The sequence below is a fragment of the Vulpes vulpes genome, chromosome 4 (assembly GCF_048418805.1).
Source record: "Vulpes vulpes isolate BD-2025 chromosome 4, VulVul3, whole genome shotgun sequence".
NCBI classification, from domain to species: Eukaryota; Metazoa; Chordata; class Mammalia; order Carnivora; family Canidae; genus Vulpes; species Vulpes vulpes.
The window spans coordinates 79,766,482-79,787,171 of NC_132783.1; the positions used below are offsets into that span (position 1 = coordinate 79,766,482).

The following is a 20,690-nucleotide window of genomic DNA, read 5'->3' on the forward strand; positions in this document are numbered from 1 at the left end:
CTACATGGTATCTCATAGAATGGGTATGCCACTGTATTTAATCTAGATGGCTATGTTAGTTTTTTACAATTTTTCACTGTTATGAATAACTCAAATGAATTTCCTTGTATAAATTTTTGCCTACTTGTCTATCACCTAGAAATGCATAAGAACTCCCTGGGACAAAGTTTAGAAAGCAATTCTGAGGAACATTAATATTTTAAAGGACATTTAATTTTGTTGATTCCTTAGAATAATTGTTTCCCCCAGGGGTTAATGTTTTACATAATCCTAATAAAAGGATCAAAACCAGGATATTACATTGAGGGGTGTTGTCTTATAGATAATTGTTTGCACTTCACTTTATTTTCCTTAATGGCATATTCTAGAAATCACTCCACATCAGCCCATAGAAATCTTAACTCTTGCTGTTTGAAAACTGCATCGTACTCCATTGTGTGGAGTACCATAGTTTATTCAACCATTTTCTTAATGTATGGGCACATAGATTGTTTCCCGTGTTTTGCAGTTAAACAGTGCTACAGTGGGGAACTTTGTATAGATGTATTTTCATCCTGTTGGTGGTGTATCTTGAGGGTATATTCCTGGAAATGGGATGGCTGGGCCAAAAGGTAAGTGCATATGTAGTTTTAAATTTTTATTTTATATGGAGGTTTATTATATATTGGCAAATTTCTCTCTAGAAGAGGAATTCCTGCCTTGTAACTTAACTGAAGAAGCCAGTCCATTTGTTCTGTAGATTCTAATATATTTGAATTTTGCTGATGCATCTTTTTTTTTATGATTTTAAAATTTTATTTATTCATGAGTGACAGAGAGGCAGAGACACAGGCAGAGGGAGAAGCAGGCTCCTCCCTCCCGTGAGGGAGCCCTGAGCTAAAGGCAGGCGCCCAACCACTGAGCCACCCAGGCTTCCCAGCTGATACATCTCTGTCATTTAACAAGCTCCTTTCCCCCCTGTATTTAATGTAAATTGATAATTAGATCTAGAAGGGTCCAGTTGTCCCTCTTTTGATGTTAGTAGCAAAAGATCATTACTATTTACATGTATAATTTCATTAGGATTCTTGGTGATACTCATTCTTCATTCATTAGCTGGAATACCTCTAATGAAAGAAATTTAACACTTGTTACTCTGAATACTGTTCCTACAGAAAAGGCAGAGAAGTGCTTGATTTTCTTTCCCTTATTTTATTTTATTTTATTTTATTTTATTTTATTTTATTTTATTTTATTTTATTTTATTTTTTGAGAGAGACGGGGCAAGGGAAAGGCTTGAGGGAGACAGAATCCTCAAGCCGACTCCTCGCTGAGTGAGGAGCTGGACGCAGAGCTCGATCTCATGATGGGAGCCAAAATTAAGAGTTGGACACTTAACCGATTGAGCCACATAGGCACCCCTTTTTCCCTTTATTTATGTACCAATTTCCAAAATTATAATTGGTTCTCTAGCTCCATAGGGATGCCCGAGTAGCTCAGCGGTTAAGTTCCCTAGCTCCTTCCAAAGGTGGCCAGTGAGTATTTCATTGTTAGTGTTGATTCATGATAAATTGATGGATTTTAACATTTGATACACTTTAATTGGTGGCTGTCATTTTATGGATGTTCAGATTGTCTGATTTTTGGCCAGCAAAAGCCTCTTTTTCTTTAAAGATTTTATTTACGGGATGCCTGAGTGGCTCAGCAGTTGAGTGTCTGCCTTTGACTCAGCGTGATCCCGGAGTCTGGGATTGAGCCCCACATCGGGCTTCCTGCATAGAGCCTGCTTCTCTCTCTGCCTATGTCTCTGCCAAGCCACAGAGAGAGAGAGAGGCAGAGACATAGGCAGAGGGACAAGCAGGCTCCCCTCCAAGCAGAGAGCCTGATATATATAGATTATATCTATCTATATATCATATATATGTTTTTTTTTTATATATATGTTTTTTTTATTTTTTTATTTTATTTTTTTTAAATTTTATTTATTTATGATAGGCACACAGTGAGAGAGAGAGAAGCAGAGACATAGGCAGAGGGAGAAGCAGGCTCCATGCACCGGGAGCCCGACGTGGGATTCGATCCCGGGTCTCCAGGATCGCGCCCCGGGCCAAAGGCAGGCGCCAAACCGCTGCGCCACCCAGGGATCCCTATATATGTTTTTTTTAAAGGAAATGCTGGCCTACAATCCAGGAACCAAGACTTGTTTTTTATGTATATATTTATAAACATATATAAATATATATTTAAATAATATTTAAATCTATATAATGTATATATATTATATATGTATATATAAATATATATATGTATTTTGTCTGACTCATTAAATAGCTTGAGTTTGTTCTTGATTGTTGTCATTATTGCTATCATAAAAGTGATCTTGGGGTGCCTGGTTGTTGCAGTCGGTTGAGCATCAGACTCTTGTCTCCAGCTCAGGTCGTGATCTTGGGGGCATGACATTGAGCCCTGTTTCAGGCTTCAGGCTCTGAGCTCAGCGTGAGTCAGCTGGCAATATCTATCTCTGTCTCCCTCTGCCCCTCCCGCCAAGCACAAGTGTGTTTGCACGCTGTCTCTCAAATAAAATAAATCTTTAAAACTGATGTTTTTCTTCACTGTATCTTTGCCCCAATGAAAAGTTGTTGGTTTTTGTTTCTTTGTGATTGGCCTACTTACTGAACTTTTTTACTTTCTTTCTTTTTTTTTACTTTTTTACTTTCTGTGTTCAGTTGTTTTCCTTTGCTTTTACAGAAAGACAATCATATCTAATCTGCAAATAATAATTTTCCCATCTCCTTCCCAAACATGATACCTCTTATTTTGTTCATTTGTCTAGTTGCATTTCCTGAGACTTTCAGATCAAGACTATATACTGAAAATGATACAGTCCCATTGGTCTCATTAAGGAGTTTTCCATTAGATGGGCTGTTAAAAGAAGACAAAGGAATTGGTCTCTCTCTTTTTTTTTTAAAGATTTTATTTATTTATTCATAGACATAGGGGGAGAGAGAGGCAGAGACACAGGCAGAGGGAGAAGCAGGGAGCCTGATGTGGGACTTGATCCTGGGACTCCAGGATCACACCCTGGACCAGAGGCAGGCACTAAACCGCTGAGCCACCCAAGGATCCTCAGGAATTAGTCTTTTTTGTTATCTTTTTTTTCTTGGTTTTTGTTTTTCGAAGGGGAGGGGCTGAGGAAGGGAGACTCAAGCAGACTCCACTCTTAGTGCAAAGCCTAACATAGGGCTCTGTCTGATGACCCTGAGATCATGAACTGAGTCAAAATCAAGAGTCAGATGCTTCCCTGACTGAGTCACCAAGTGCCCCAGAGTTAGCGCTTTTAGTGTGGAGTTTTTACAGCAATGAATGTAACTGGTAGACATTAGCTGTGCTTGGGCCAAGCAAGTTAACTCCCTTTCACTACAGATGCCTTCTACTTTTGTCTCTATGCTGTCACCTTTTATGAGGCAGAGCTCAGCTCACTGCACTGTGGTGATCTGTGCTCTGCCTCCTATGCACACCTTTCACAGAGATTGCTTTATAACATTTCACAGGGATCTAAAAATGTTCAACCTCCAAAATACCAATATAAAAAGAAGGCCATATGGCAGCCAGAGTTCTTCTATTGCAAATTTCTTAGTCTCACATCTTTTTTTTTTTTTTTATTTAGTGCGTCTGTGTAAGGATTTTTCCAAAAATTCCCATTTTGAAAGTTTTTATCTGGGTGTTCTTCTAGTTAGATATTTAGAGATCAGCATGTGCATCATGGAGGTTTATTTTTTGAGCTCCTACTACAACAGCATAACATACGGATTGAAAGTGTAGGCTCTGAAAAAAACAGTGTAGGCTCTGAAGCAAAACTGCCTACTTATATGTATGGCCTTTGGCAAATTATTAATCTTTACAGACCTCAATTCCTAATGTGCAGAATGGGAATAATAATTTTTCATAGAGTTGTTGTGAGGATTAGATGATTTTCCTCCAAGTTTTTATTTAAATTCCAGCTAGTCAACATACACTGCAATACTAGTTTTGAAGATTAGATGATTTTAATATGTGGAATGTTACTTGGCTCATAGTAAGTAATTAGCTACCATGACTAACCATGCTACTTCCTTTCCTATCATGAACAGCTAGGTATTGAGCACCTACTATGATTATTACAGTGGTTTCCTCCCCAATCTCCTTGCCTTTTCTCTGTCTCTCCCTTCAGTGGTTTTCAGAATAATCCTATAAATCGGATTTTTGTCACTCCCTCAAAACCATCCAATGGCTCCCATCTTAGAATAGCCAAAGTCCCTATCATGGCCTTAAAAACCCTACATAACTGGGCCTACAATCCTTTTCTGACTTTATCTCCTACTACCCTCACTGATTGCTTTTTATGTGGTGAAGGCTACCTTCCACTCAAGAAGCTATATATCAAGAATAAATGAGTCCTTATCGTCACATTTTCATCCAGTCATGGGCTAGGTTTTTTTTGTTGTTGTTGTTTGTTTTGGTTTTTATGGACTAGGTTATATACAAATATCAAAAGGTTTCTGTCACTCAGCTCATGGCAACTAACGAGAAATTGTTAAGTATGTTTCTAAACAAGATCTCCCCGTGTTCTGTTAAAGTCGGCCGATCCTTTCGTGTGGATAGAACTTCTGCGGGTCACGCGAGAGAAGAATTCACTCCCGCAGAGGGTGGTGGGGCTGGAGGTGGGCCCACCCTTAGTGACAGCTTCGTTTCCATGACAACGGTTGCTGTGGCGCCCACTCCGCCTTTCCATTGGGCACTGCCGAGCCGTATTGCGGTTCCCTTGGCGCACCTCATTGGTTACGCTTCTGTGGTGTCGGAAATCTGCCCGGGGCCGTAAGTGAAGCGTCGCAAAGCAGAAAGAAGGCGGGAGTCCGGCTTGCAAACACTGGGGACACCCGGGCTGTAGAGGCCGCTATGGCGAGTGTTCCGTGGGCCGAGATTCGTGAGAAATTCCAGGCCGCGCTAGCCCTGTCGCGGGTGGAATTGCATAAAAACCCCGAGAAAGAACCCTATAAGTCCAAATACGGCGCCCGAGCACTGCTGGAAGAGGTCAAGGCGCTGCTGGGCCCCGCGCCCGAGGACGAGGATGAGCGGCCTCAGGCGGAGGACTGCCTGGGCGCGGGGGACCACGCCCTGGGGCTGCCGGCCGAAGTGCTGGAGGCCGAGGGGCCCGTCGCCCAGGGGGCCGTGAGGCTGGCGGTGATCGAGTTCCACCTGGGGGTGAACCACATCGACACCGAGGAGCTGTCGGCGGGGGAGGAGCATCTGGTGAAATGCCTGAGGCTGCTGCGCAAGTACCGGCTGTCGCAGGACTGCGTCTCCCTCTACATCCAGGCGCAGGTGAGAGCGAGCCCCGCCCGCAGGTGTCGGCAGAGGCGACGGGTGCAGAGGGCCCCGCTCTCGCCAAGGCCTAAGGCACGTTATCAGGCACGATCTGGGCCCCTGTTTTTGAAGCGTTGGAATAAACAGCTTGCAAACCGCCAGCAACGTGACTTGCTGCTTCGCCTAGTCGTGGTCGACACGTTGGCTTCCTGAGCCCCTACGACATCGTAAATGCCCCTTCCCACTCTCCTCCACCAGTCCACCTCCTGTTGACTCTATTAAGAGGAAGTCCAGGGCAGCCCGGGTGGCTCAGCGGTTCAGCGCCGCCTGCAGCCCGGGGCGTGATCCCGAGACCCGGGATCGAGTCCCGCGTCGGGCTCCCTGCAGGGAGCCTGCTTCTCCCTCTCTCTGTCTCTCATGAATGAATAAATTTTTTAAATCTTAAAAAAAAATTAAGAGGAAGTCCAAAGTGATTTAAATCTTAAAGTCTCGAGAAAATTACAGAGAATGACCCGAGTGCATGCTTAATTTAAAACAAATTGTTTAAAAATCTTTAGAGATAAAAAACTTTATATAAATATAAATATATAATCTCTCTCTGTATATAGATTTGTTTGCCCCCCCGGGGGAACTCCTATTCTTCAAACCTAAAGCAAAACAAACTTCATACTTTTAGTAACTTTCTTTGGATTATTTTGTTCCGAGCTTGTATCTTTGAATTCTTATAAAACTTACCGTTTCCCATTTATATGGTACTTGATTTATTAAGAAATAAATCTGACATTCTCTTCGGGAACATAACACTTCAAAGTACAAATTTGTATGTGCCAGGAACTTGGCGTAAGCTCACAAACCCTTACATCCAGTAGTTCCAGTTCTTAATATGCCTCATCCAGGGAACATTTACCAAAATCCATCATATGATAAGTAAGCCTCAAGAAAAACATTAAAATTAAAATGGAAATGGAATAGGTCATTTTCTTTTATCATGGCCTAATAAAATTACAAGCTACATGATAACAAGAGCTATGTCTCTTTGCACACTATTTATAACCTCTACCTCCTGCATAGTAGGACATTCTAAATATTTGTCCACTGGGGCACCTGGGTGGCTCATGGGTTAAATGCCTGCCTCTGTGGCTCAGGTCATGATCCCAGAGTCCTGGGATTGAGCCCTGTGCGGGGCTCCCTGCTCAGCAGGGAGCCTGCTTCTCCCTCTCCCTCTGCCTGCCTCTCTCCCTGCTTGTGCTCTCTGTGTCAAATAAATAAAACCTTAAAAAAAAAAAAACTAAAAAGAAAAAGATAGTGCACTAAAACTAGCCTACCAGGTACTAGAACTATACAGCAATAGTAATTTGATTAGATTTTGTTTGTGCTAATGTGTTTCTAACAACTGTTCAGTTGATGTGTTTATTCCAGTAGCATTACCACACTGAAATGTTATTACACTTAATATTTGCTATACATGATGACAGATTTTTTTTGCAGATATTTATTTATTTATTTATTTATTTATTTATTTATTTATTTATTTATTTTAGAGAGAGGGATAGTGCGCGTGCACAAGCAGGGAACAAGCAGAGGGAGAGGGGAGGAAGGGAGAAAGCATCTCAAGCAGACTCACTGCCAAGTGCAGAGAAATCAGGGCTCCATCTAACAACCCTGAGATCATGACCCCAGCAGATACCAAGAGTGAGAAGGTTAGCTGACTGAGCTACCCAGGATCCCAGGGATGAGCGATTTGATCTTAGTACTAACAAAGCATACTAACATAGAAAAATTGTGTCAGGTTGGCAGACATTATTATAGTGATTACTTGTACTTGTTTGGGAGACTATGAGGAAACAAATACTGTCTATTAGCATTATTAGTGGAAATACAAATCACAGACCTTTTCTGAAGATTAGTCGGTATCAAATTCTGGAGTCAAGACTTTGACTTACAAATTTCATATCAATATCCTAAAATAATATTGGGACAGGATGCAGAAGTATGTCAACATGTTCATCACAGCCTTGTCAATTAAAAAAAAAACAATGAAATAAATATCATGAGTAGATATATATTTAAATAAATGTTGATACATCCATCCAGAAGAACAGTGTGCAACCACTAAAATATAATGATTTATATTTGTTAACCAAAAATAGCAGTATTGGAGTGCCTGCATGCCGTTAGTTCAGGTCATGATCTCAGGGTGGATGGAGCCCCATGTCAGGCTTCCTGCTCAGCGGGGGATCCTTCTTCTCCCTCCCTATGGCTCTCCCACCCCTGGCCCCCTGTTCATGCTCTCTCTCTCTCTCTCAAATAAATATTTATTTTTATAATAAATACATTTATAAATATGTATTTTTAAAAAGATTTTATTTATTCATGAGAGACAGAAAGAGAGAGAGAGGCAGAGACACAGAAAGGGGAGAAGCAGGCTCCATGCAGGGAGCCCGACATGGACTCGATCCCTGGTCTCCAGGATCATGCCCTGGGCCGAAGGCGGTGCTAAACTGCTGAGCCTCCCAGGCTGCCCGAATAAAATCTTAAAAAAAAAAAAAAAAAAAAAAAAAGGCAATATTAAGGGGGAGAAGGAAGACCATAAGGCATGTTTAGAATTAGATAGAATGATTCTATTTTGTAAAAGACTAAGTGTACATGTGTGTAGGAAAAAGTTTGAAAGTAACAACTCATGGGAATTTATGATATTCTGACTACTTTGTCCCAACCTGGTGTCTCCTTCCTGGGAAACTATAGAAATACGATGCCTATATCTAAAGTAGATTATCAAAAGAGACTATCCCTTTCTATCATCATCACTGGGTTCTGGTGACCTTAAGAATGATTTTTCTCCTTTGGGGCACCTCGGTGGCTTAGTTGGTTAAGCCCCTGACTCTTGATTTCAGCCCAGATCATGATCTTAGCATCGTGAGATTGGGCTCTGTGCTGGGTGTGGAGCCTGCTTAAGATTCTCTGCCTCTACCCCCCTCCCCTCAACCTCAAGCATGAACTCTCTCTCTCTCTCTCTCTCACACACACACACACACAAATTGTTCTCTAGTTTTCTTTCTAATTTTTGCTGTCAGCAGTATGCACTTACATTGTCACCTTTTTTTTAATTAAAAAAAACTTTCTAAGATTTTATTTATTTATTCATGAAAGACAGAAGCAGAGACATAGTCAGAGGGAGAAGCAGGCTCCTCGCAGGGAGCCTGATGTGGGACTCGATCCCGGGACCCCAGGATCACGCCCTGAGCCAAAGGCAGACACTCAACCGCTGAGCCACCCAGGTGTCCTCCCAAATTTTTTAAATTTATTTTTAAAGATTATTTACTTATTTATTCATAGAGACACACACACACACAGAGAGAGAAAGAGAGAGAGAGAGAGGCAGAGACACGGGCAGAAGGAGAATCAGGCACCATGCAGAGAGCCTGAGGTGGGACTCGATCCCAGGTCTCCAGGATCATGCCCTAGGCTGCAGGCGGCGCTAAACCGCTGCGCCACTGGGGCTGCCCTCAAAAAAATTTTTTAAAGTAGGCTCCACACCCAATGTGGGGCTTGCATTCACAACCCTGAGATCAAGAGTTGCATGCTCCACCCACTGAGCCAGCCAGGCATCCCTCATCTTGAGTGAAATTTAGCTACTTCACTTAAGTAAAATTTCCTAACAAATTAGTAGATTATTCTCCCCATTCCCAGGATATATATGTATAAAGAGTACCTTTTGTGTGTGTTTATAGCTATATTGAGGTATAACTGGTATATGATAAACTGTACACAATTTGATGAATTTTGACATATGTATATACCCAAGTAACAATTGCTGCAATCCAGGTATTGACCATAGCCATTACCCCTACAGGCTTCCTGTGCTCCTCTGTAATCCCTCTCTCCTTTATTCTCTCTCTTCTTTCTCCTTGGCACCTCCTCCACATTTTCTAGAATTTCATAGCTGGAATCATGCCATGTATCTTTTATTTTGGTCTGACTTCTTTCACTCAGCATCCTTATTTCATTGCTGCATCTGAGACATTCGTGTTTTTTTCTTTTTTAGTATGTTAATATAGTGAATGATCTTGAATGATTTTACAGTGTTAAACCAACCTTCTTGTGATAAAATACACTTGGGGTTTTACGAAGTAAAACTCGAGTGAAGTATTACCCTTTCTATATATTGTTGAGCTCAATTTGCTAAAATTTTAATATTTTTTCATATCTGTGTTCATGAAGGATATTAGGCTGTGGTTTTCTTGTTATGTCTTTCATTTAGTTTAAGATGGAAAGGTTCTTTCCTCTTTTCTGGAAGAAGTTATGTAGAGTTGGTATTACTTCTTAAGTGTTTGGTAGAATTCACCAGTTACATCTTTTTAGCTGTTTTTATTTTCATTTATTTATTTTTTTAAAGATTTGACATGGGGCTTGACCTTACAACATTGAGATATTACCTGAGCCAGTGGTTAACTGACTGAGCTACCCAGGTGGCTCTAGCTGTTTTTATTTTATATTTAATCTTTTTCCTTTGTAGTCTGGTATCCTGAGGACAAGAAAATGATGATGCTCTGTGAACGATATCATAGTTTCTGGTATATTTTAGGATTTATATTATATTTAAACATAATTTTATGTGGAATGTCAATAGTAGTTATCTTTGTGGAGTAACATTTAAAAAACCATTGACATTATGTGTCAGTTATATCTTAGTAAAAAGAATTGCAAAACTAAAAACCAAAACATTACAATACTAATTTTGAAAAATCAAATCAATTCTAGAGCTGTTGCATAGTCTTTACCTTCAAGATCTCAAGAGGTTATGGTTCAAAAAAAAAACTTGAGTCATTTTTAGACACACTCTAGGGTTCTTGACTTAGTTTAAGATTTATCACACACCAGGGATCCCTGGGTGGCGCAGCGGTTTAGCGCCTGCCTTTGGCCCAGGGAGCAATCCTGGAGACCCAGGATCGAATCCCACGTCGGGCTCCCGGTGCATGGAGCCTGCTTCTCCCTCTGCCTATGTCTCTGCCTCTCTCTCTCTCTCTCTCTGTGACTATCATAAATAAATTAAAAAAAAAAAAAAAAAGATTTATCACACACCAGACTCATTGCTTTCTGTGGCACAGCCTACCCTGAATCTAGCAGGCTAAATATATCACCATCCCATCAAAATAGAGCAAATGTGGCCATCCAGTTCCTGGTACTAGAGAAATCTCTAGACTCTCTAGGGTAGGTACAGTACGCTGGGGTTGGGCTTACTGATGTCATGGCTGAATGGAATTTCTCAGGGACTATTGTCAGGAAAAATAAGTTGAACTAGAGAGTGAGACAAGGTGGGTGACTTGTGTATCCATTTCTAAGATCAGGAAATGAATATTAAGGGAAATTATATTCTTTGAGCATAGGTATGCAGAGTAACCACACCCTAAGTTAGTAGCGGGCCAGGGCCCTTCAGGTTTCCCCAGGGTCCTACAAAGGACCTTCACAAGTAAAAAGGAAACAGTTGTCCAATCTCAGTACATTATCCCTATGACCTAGAGTCCTTACTGAGGACTGATCACTTAACTTAAAAAAATGATAGAATAGAAACATGTGAAACCAGAAGACCAGAGGTTTTTGTTCCAGAGGAATGATCAAGTCGCATTTAAACTATAAGGTTTCTAAACACTTTTTGTGTCATGTGCCCCTTTTGCAGTCTAGTAAAGCCTATATTTCATAAAATAATAATTTTAAATGGATAACATAAAATGTAAAGGGTTACAAAAGAAACCAATAATATAGAAGTTCATTGAGGGATCCCTGGGTGGCGCAGCGGTTTGGCGCCTGCCTTTGGCCCAGGGCGCGATCCTGGAGACCCGGGATCGAATCCCACATCAGGCTCCCGGTGCATGGAGCCTGCTTCTCCCTCCGCCTGTGTCTCTGCCTCTCTCTCTCTCTCTGTGACTATCATAAATAAATTAAAAAAAAAAAAAAAGTTCATTGAAATTTTTTTTAAAAGATTTATTTATTTATTTAAAGGGAGGTGGCAGAGGGAGAGGGAATCTCAGACTCCTTGCTGACCCTAGAGCCCAACTTGGGGCTTGTTCCTCGGACCCTGAGATGATGACCTGAGCTGAAATCGAGAGTCGGAGGCTCAACTAGCTGAGCCACCCAGATGCCCCTGAAAGTTACTTTAATTGGAAGATTTTTAAAGAAATATTTTATTTATTTATTCATGAGAGACACAGAGAGCGGCAGAGACACAGGCAGAGGGAGAAGCAGGATCCATGCAGGGAGCCCTGTGTGGGACTCGATCCCGGAACTCCAGGATCAGGACCTGATCCAAAGGTAGATGCCCAACCGCTGAGCCATCCAGGCGTCCCAATTGGAAGATTTTTACTGTCATTATTTATAAGATTTATATGGTCATTACTTATTTCTCTTTTCTTTGTTTTCCAGAATAACCTGGGTATCTTGTGGTCTGAAAGAGAAGAAATTGAAACTGCACAAGCTTACCTAGAATCGTCAGAAGCACTATATAAGCAGTATATGAAAGAGGTATGTTTTATGTCAGATAAATTTTAAATTTTTATTGAAACTAATCAAGATTTGAAAGCTCTTGTTCCTCATTTACAAATGAGTACATGACTCTTCAGTATACTCAGGGACCTCTCTGTAGAGCTATCTAGATGGTCACCTAATAGGGGTCTTCAAAATAATCCTCAGATGGAGTTGAAGTGCAATCTTAGTCCAAATATAATTATATAGGAAATATTCTGTCTGATGTTATCCTAAAATATTGATATTGACATATTTTCAGTTAGAATCTAAAAATTCTGTTTTGATAAATAAATAATTATAAAAATTCTATTTTGGTTTCCACTGAGAATAGCAGTGCTTAAAGGAATGCAAACAGCTACTTAAGCAAAATATCTGAAGTCTTTGAGGCATGGTTTTCAAATTTCAGCATACATTGGTCTGGAGGACTCTGGAGGGCTTGTTAAAACAGAGCACTCACTCCCAGACTCTTCAGGAGGTCTTGGTTGGGGCCTGAGAACTTGCCTTTTTAACAAGATAGCCAGGTGATATTGATGCTGCTGGTCCAGGTACTACACTTTGAGAGCCACTGCCTCAGAGAAAGGGCTTTCAGTGATTTTTTTTTTTCAATGAAATCCTTTTGAAATGCAGTTTATAAAAACTGATTGAGCTGCTTTGCTTAAGCAGGTCAGAAGAACCCTCAGCCCAATCCACTAAATACCGTCCTCCCACCCCACTGTGGTAGTACTAAAGAGGTGCTATCGAACTTCTAGGGCTCTTGGGAGCCTAGATCAAAAATTTCTATTTTAGAGGCCTGCAAAGGTGGCAAATTACTGTGTTACCATCCATTCCTTAATAAATTTTACCTACTAAAAGTTGGCAGTTTGTAGATTATCCATGTGTGCAGGCAAGGGGGTATTTAGGGCATTTCTGTATTTTCATCTTAATTTTTCTGTGAACCTAAAACTGCTCTAAAAAGTAAAGCTTAGTTTTTAAAAAAAAATTTTGGCAGTCTTCTAAAATTAAAATGGATTTTGGTTAATTTTGTTTTGAGGCTATGTGTAGCACTCCTCTAAATAACCAGGATATTGTGAGGTTTCTCACATTCAGAGTTAGGAATCAGTGCCTTATTGGGGCGCCTGGCTGGCTTAGCCAGTAGAGTATGTGACTCTTGATCTTGGGGTTATGTGTTTGAGCTTCATGATGGGGGTGGAGCATACTTAAAAATAAAATCTTAGCACTTGTGTGTGAAGTAAGCAGAGCCAGAGTGAAGGTCAGAGGCCGAACTTGGGACATGACAAGATGGCCGAGCTGGTCCACGGAATTGTCAAGGAAACCCAGCGTTTGCTGGCAGAAGTGGTTTCTGGCATTAAAGCAGAACCAGATGAGAACAATGCCCACTGTTTTCATTTGGTCATTGCTGGCCTCTAGGACTTCCCCTTAGAGGGAGAGACTTTTAAACTTCAACTATTCCTTCCGGAAGAATACTTGATGGTAGCCCCTAAACTATGTTTCATGACCAAAATTTATCATCCTAATGTAGGCAAGTTGGGAAGAATATGCTTAGATATTTTGAAAGATAAATGGTCCCCAATATTGCAGATCTGCATCATTCTGCTCTCCTTTGGTGAGTGCTCCCAATCCAGCATGATGATGTAGTGGAGCAGTGGAAGATCAGTGAAGCCCAAGCCATAGAAACAGCTAGAGCATTGACTAAGCTATATGCTATGAATAATATTTAAAATTGATCTGATCATCAAGCATGCATCATTTTTGTTCTGTTAAGACTTCTTCTTCTTTTTTTTTTTACATTTATTTTTTTTTATAAATTATTTTTTATTGGTGTTCAATTTACCAACATACAGAAAAACACCCAGTGCTCATCCCCGTCAAGTGTCCGCCTCAGTGCCTGTCACCCATTCCCCCCCACCCCCCGCCCTCCTCCCCTTCCACCACCCCTAGTTCGTTTCCCAGAGTTAGGAGTGTCAAGACTTCTTCTTGTCTGCACTTAATGGACACAGTCTTAGAGACATGACAGAATAAAACCTCAGACATGTTCAGTCCTTTGGTGATTAAATACACAGTAGCAGATCTATGTCTTGTCCTGATTCACTTTGTAAAGCAGGAACAGAGGCTAGAAGTACCATCTGGATTGTTGTGAAATGTTTAAAATTATTGTCTTTTATTCATTTCCTGCATCATGGTTTAAGTATAAGACACTGTGAAAGAAGGTAATTGTCAGGATTAGCTGCAAGGGTGTGGGTGTTTTTATTTTTATTTTTTTTGAGGGGGAGAAGTAATTTTAATTTTATAGCTCCTTTCCCCCTTTTATGGTGATCTAATTGCATTGGTTAAAAGCAGCTAACCAGTTCTTTAGAATATGCTCTCTAGCCAATTCTAATTTTATTTAGGTGCTATAGATGGACAGACTTGATTGAACCAAAATGGGAACATTAAACAAACATCACAGCCCTCACTAATAAACATTATGACTTTGCTGTCAAGTGTGGAATCCTTTCTTCAAGAAAAAGCTTATGATCATTTTGTATGGCTTGTTTGGAAACTTCTGTAATCTCATGTTTTAGTAAAATATTTTTTGTTATTCCACTTTGCCTTTGTATGGTTTATTTCACTGTGTTTATTTCATTTTCCCAATGTGATAGTTTTTTTTTTTTTTCCAAAAATTAAAACTGGGGGGTGCCTGGGTGGCTCAGTCATTCAAGCATCTGCCTTTGGCTCAGGTCATGATCCCAGGATCCAAGGATCGGGGATATGGGAATTGAGTCCCTACTTCATCCCAGTCCCCAGTCTCAGCAGGCTCCCTGCTCAGCAGGGGGTCTGCTTTCTCACTCTGCCCCTTCCCACCATGTCAGTGTGCATGTATTCTCTCTCTCTCAAATAAATAATTAAAATCTTAAAAATTAAAACTGTTGGAACATTCTGTTTTGGTCTTCACCATCTGACAATTTGAATGGCAAGAAGTAGATTTTGCCAGTTTCTTTTCACCTATGCAGATTTGTGTTAAGATACCACTAAATGGAACATTTATAAGCTGGCCCTGAGCATGTGTAAAGCATCGGTCTCTGATATTTTTTTGCCTCATACACATTAGAGATAAATGTGTTTGTGTTATTTGAAAAAAATCTTGAAAAAGAAAGAAAAGTCAGTGTCTTACCAAGTTCACCAGATATTTCTATGTTGCTAAAATCAGTGGTAAATTTTAAATCCTCATCTTATTTGACTTATCAGTAGCATTTGACATAGTTGCTCAATCTAGCATTTGGCACAGTTCTTAGTCTCTTTTCCTTAAAACACTTCTTTTACTTAGCTGTTCCACCTCTTTTTCTTTCTTCTCAGTCTGTGATGCTTCCTCCGTATTTCCCCAGCCTCTGGAGTGCCCAGCGTGGAGTCTTTGGACACCTCCTTTTTCCATCTGCATTCATTTCCTTATTCTAGATACCATTTCTTAGCTGATGGCTCCCAATTTTATCTCCAATCTGTACCTCTCCAACTCCGGTCTTGTCTGTCCCACTGCTGATTTGACATTTGCACTTTTTAAAGGAGTAGATGTCTCTAAAATTACTGTCTGACATTGAGCTTCTGATAACCTCCTCCTCACCTCCCCTGCTTCCAGTTGCTGAGGCTAGAATCTTGGAGACTCTGCCTCTGCTCACACCATATCTAGTCTATAGTTGACTTCACCTTTAAATTATATCTAGACTCAAGTCACTGCTATTACCTGGTCCAAGCTGCCATCCTATCTTGCTGAGATTATTGCTGTAGTTTCCTGCCTGGCCTACCTGCTCTCATGCCCCCTCAGACTGTCCATAGCCTGTAGGCAGATCACATCCCATCACTACTTTGGTTGATCTGGATGGACAAAGTGAAGGTCTGCCAGTGGCTTTCCCATCTCTCTCAGAGTAGATCCCAAAGACCTTATGAAGACTACAAGTTATTTGATTTGGCTACTATTACTTCTGTAATTTTTTTGTAAAAAGATTTATTTATTTGGGGGGCACAGAAGGAGAGGCAGTGAGGATCTTTTTTTTTTTTATTTAAAGATTTTATTTATTTACTCATGAGAGACACAGACACAGGCAGAGGGAGAAACAGGCTCCATGCAGGGAGCCCGATGTGGGACTCGATCCTGAGTCTCCAGGATCATGCCCTGGGCTGAAGGCAGCACTAAACCACTGAGCCACCCGGGCTGCCCAGGCAGTGAGAATCTTAAGCAGATTTGGTGCTGAGTGCAGAGCCCAACGTGGGGCTTGATCTCACGACCCTGAGATCTCAACCTGAGCTGAAACCAGGAGTTGGATGCTCAACCGACCGTTGCACCCAGGTGCTCTTTACTTCTCTAATTTTATCTTCTCCTATTTCCTCCTGTCTTATTGTGCTATAGCTATATTGGCCTTCTTGCTGTTCCTGAAACACACCAGACAAGCTCCTGACTCACAGTCTTTGCCCTTAACTGTTTGCTCTGCTGAGACTGCTCTTCCCCCAGGTATCTACCTGGCTCACTCCTTCATTCCCTTCAGCTCGTGACTCCGATGTCTTCCATCCAGTGAGGACTCATTAGCCACTCCATCCAATACAAACCACCCCTGTAATACTTCCTGTCCTCCTCTCCTGCTTTATTTCCTGCCTCACACTTATCATTATCTAAAACATTGTTCATTTTAGTGATTTATCTTGTTTCATCACCCATCCCTGGTACTAAAATGTAAGCTCCCTGTTGACAAGGTATTTTTTATTATTGTATTTACTGCTGTTTCCACAGCATCTAGAACGATACCAATTTTTTGAAATAATGAGTGATTATTTCACTTTGTCCATCCAGATCAACCAAAAAAAGAATGTTACTACTGTGTGAATGCTTGAGTGAATTTAATAGAGCTTTGCAGTTTAAATATGTATGTATATATACACACATATATGTATTAGGTGGAAAATTTAATTTTTTATCTGATTTTGTACTTAGTATCATTCTGAATAAAAATAGTTTTAGTATTTCATAAGTTATGGACCTAATAGTGGCAGGCATTAGCATGTTATTTAAGAAAAATCTGTAGATAAGAAATATAATTCCAGGTAAAGGAGAGATCTAAACACAGCAGGGGAAATCACTGGATCTGAAGATGGGAGACCCGGATTCTAGTTTGGTTTATGGTTATAACTGATTGAGCTGGGGGAACACAGACCTGTGCCACCCATCCTCATCTGTAAGATGGGGATAGCTTTCCTATCTCAACAACACAGAAATGTTGTAGGGGGCAGGTAATAGAGTATTTAATGCAAAGTCACTGGAAACATGTTCTGCATATCATATAGTTGCAGAATGGTTAAGTAAACTATGGTACACTAATTAAAGGGAATATGATAACACCATTAAAATGATAAACATCTGGATCATAAATACATGGAAGATGTATACAATACATGCATACACCTTGATTATACTCTATTAGCATTTTTTCATCCTCCCTGGAAAGGTGGACTAGATGTTATAAGTAGTGAACATGAACGTTTTTTTTTTTTTTTTTTTAAGATTTTATTTATTCATTCATGAGAGACACAGGGAGAGAGAGAGGCAGAGACACAGGCAGAGGGAGAAGCAGGCTCCATGCAGGGAGCCCGACGTGGGACTCAATCCCGGGACTCCAGGATCACACCCTGGGCCCAAGGCAGGGGCTAAACCACTGAGCCACCCAGGGATCCCCCGTGAACATGAACATTTTTTGTTTGAGAAGTTGTAACTAATATACACTAATGTTTACTGAGTGCATAAGCAGGCTGTATTTTATTCTCACAGCTTTAGGAAGGAGGCACTGGGGTTTTTTGCTTTATGAAGGAAGTACTGTTGTTCCCATTTATAGGTAGGTAGTTTGTGATTCAGTGAGGTTAACATATACTATGTGAGAGAATCAGGATTTAAATCTCGTTTGTCAGACCCCAAATTCTTGCTCTTTGTACTGTACCATGCTGCCTTCCAAGGCAATATTGTTGAGTAGTTATTGTATTAAGATAAAGGAATTCTTTTTCTCCATAAAATTGCTCAGATATAGAATAAGTAAATAGAAAGAAAATGTATTTTATAGTTATAAGTAGTTATTCATTAGTAGGTTTTGTTTGAGGTTAAGAGACCACATCTGGGGCACCTGGCTGGCTCATTCAGTGGAGCATGCAACTCTTGATTTCAGGGTCATGAGTTTGAGCCCCACATTGGGTGTAGAGATTACTTAAAAAAAAAAAAAAGTTAAGGGATGCCTGGGTGGTTCAGTGGTTGAGGTCTGCCTTTGGCTCAGGGTGTGATCCCGGGGTCCTGGGATCAAGTCCCATATCGGGCTTCCCACAGGGAGCCTGCTTCTCCCTCTACCCCATGTCTCTGCTGCTCTATGCTCTGTGTCTCTCATGAATAAATAAATAGAATCTTAAAAAAAAAAAAGTTTAAGAAGTTATCTTACCAGTTTTTTTTTTTTTTTAAGTAATCTGTACACCCAGTGTGGGGCTCAAACTCACACCTCCAGGATTAAGAGTCTCATGCTCTACCAGTGAGCCAGCCAGGCACCCCTCCCAGATGTATTGATATAATTGACATATAATATTATATAAGTTTAGGATGTACAGTATGATAATTTGGCACATGGATATATTACAAATGATTACCACAGTAGGATTACTTTTTTATTTTTTGGAGGGGGTGATGAGAACATTTATGATTTAGTTTCTTAGCAACTTTCAAGTATACAATATAGTATTGTAATTATAGTCACTATGCTACTTATTAGATCTTTAGACTCATAACTGGAAGTCTGTGCCCTTTGCCCACATTCTCCCCATTTCCCCTTCTCCCAGCCTCTGGCACTCACCATTCTACTCTATTTCTAGGAGTTCACCCTTTTTTTTTTTTTTTTTAAGATGCCACATATAAGTTGTACCATTCAGTATTTGGAGAATGGCCATTTTAAAAGCATTTGAACATGTTATAAAATTGCTTTCCAAAAAGACTAGCAATGTACTCTTATTTCACTAGTGTATGAAAGTTCTCATCTGCTTCACAACTTTCCCTTATATAGCTTTTAAAAAAATCTGTTATTGTAGGCAAAATATCTCATTTTAACTTGAATTTCTTTGATTTTTTTTTTTAAATTTTTTTTTTTTTTTTTTTTTTTTTTTTTATTTATGATAGTCATACAGAGAGAGAGAGAGGCAGAGACACAGGCAGAGGGAGAAGCAGGCTCCATGCACCGGGAGCCTGATGTGGGATTCGATCCCGGGTCTCCAGGATCGCGCCCTGGTCCAAAGGCAGGCGCCAAACCGCTGCGCCACCCAGGGATCCCCTGATTTTTTTTAAGTGTTTATATTCCATTTTTATTTTTTCTTTTGAAAGTGTTTACTTCATGCCTTTTTATGTGTATTACTCGTTTGTGTTTTCTGGCTGATTTGTTTGCTCATTATGTTAAATCTTTATTTTAAATTGAGATATAATTGACATATAACATTAGTATAGGATATACAACATAATGATTCAATATATGTATATATTGTGAAATGTTCAACACCAGTCTAGTTAATATCTGTCACCACATACATTTACAGTTTTTTTTCTTGTGTTGAGAACTTGTAAGATCTGTTCTCTTAGCAAAATTCAAATATACAATACAGTATTATTAACCATAGGCACCATACTGTACCAGTACATTCCCAGGATTTATTTGTGTTATAACTGGAAGTTTTTGCCTCTTGATCACCTTCACCCTTTTCTCTGCTACCTCCACCCCTGGAAACAACCAGTCTACTCTCCATCTAGGAACTCTTTTTTTTGTGCGTGGTTTTTTATTCATGAGAGACACAGAGAGAGAGGCAGAGGGAGAAACAGACCCCATGCAAGGAGCCCGACGTGGGACTTGATCCCAGGCCTCCAGGATCACATCCTGGACTGAAGGCGGCGCCAAACCACTGAGCCACCGGGGCTGCCCTTGTGTGTGGTTTTTTGTTTTGTTTTTAAGATTGTACATATAAGTGAGATCATATGCTATTTGTCTTTCTCTGACTTATTTCATTTACCATAATGTCCTTAAAGTGCATCCATATTGCAAGTGGAAGGATTTCCTCCTTTTTTTTTTATAGCTAAATAATTTCCATTTAATTTTAATTTTTTTTTTTTTTTTTTTTTTATGATAGTCACACACAGAGAGAGGCAGAGACATAGGCAGAGGGAGAAGCAGGCTCCATGCACCGGGAGCCCGACGTGGGATTCAATCCGGGGTCTCCAGGATCGCACCCTGGGCCAAAGGCAGGCGCCAAACCGCCGCGCCACCCAGGGATCCCTATTTTATTTTATTTTTAAAAAAGATTTTATTTGGGATCCCTGGGTGGCGCAGCGGTTTGGCGCCTGCCTTTGGCCCAGGGCACGATCCTGGAGACCCGGGATCGAATCCCACGTCGGGCTCCCGGTGCATGGAGCCTGCTTCTCCCTCTGCCTGTGTCTCTGCCTCTCTCTCTCTCTCTGTGACTATCATAAATAAATAAAATTAAAAAAAAAAAAAAAAAAAAGATTTTATTTGTTTATTCATGAGAGAGAGAGAGAGAGAGGCAGAGACAGAGGCAGAGGGAGAAGCAGGCTCCATGCAAGGAGCCTGACGTGGGACTCGATCCCAGGACTCCAGGATCATCTCTGGGCCGAAAGTGGGCCCCAAATCGCTGAGCCACCTAGGGATCCCCTACACACCACATTTTAAAATCCATTTATCTTACATTGTTTCCATGTCTTGGCTGTTGTAAAAAGTGCTACATGAGCTTGGGGGTGCTTATTTCTTTTTGAATTAGTATTTTCATTCCCTTTGGATAATTATCCAGAAGTGGAATTG

At 40.5% G+C, this 20,690-nt stretch overlaps 1 protein-coding gene and 1 pseudogene across 1 annotated transcript in view; both read left to right on the top strand.

Moving 5' to 3' along the window:
- Positions 1 to 4,832: 4,832 nt before the first annotated feature.
- KIFBP (kinesin family binding protein) overlaps positions 4,833 to 20,690 on the top strand; it is a 40,973-nt gene continuing 25,115 nt past the window's right edge. The window contains exons 1-2 of the mRNA XM_026003724.2: positions 4,833 to 5,340; positions 11,743 to 11,841. Coding sequence (XP_025859509.1) covers positions 4,915 to 5,340; positions 11,743 to 11,841 — 525 coding nt within the window. The 5' untranslated portion in view covers positions 4,833 to 4,914. The remainder of the gene's footprint in view (positions 5,341 to 11,742; positions 11,842 to 20,690) is intronic.
- LOC112923873 (ubiquitin-conjugating enzyme E2 N-like) lies at positions 13,057 to 13,597 on the top strand (annotated as a pseudogene).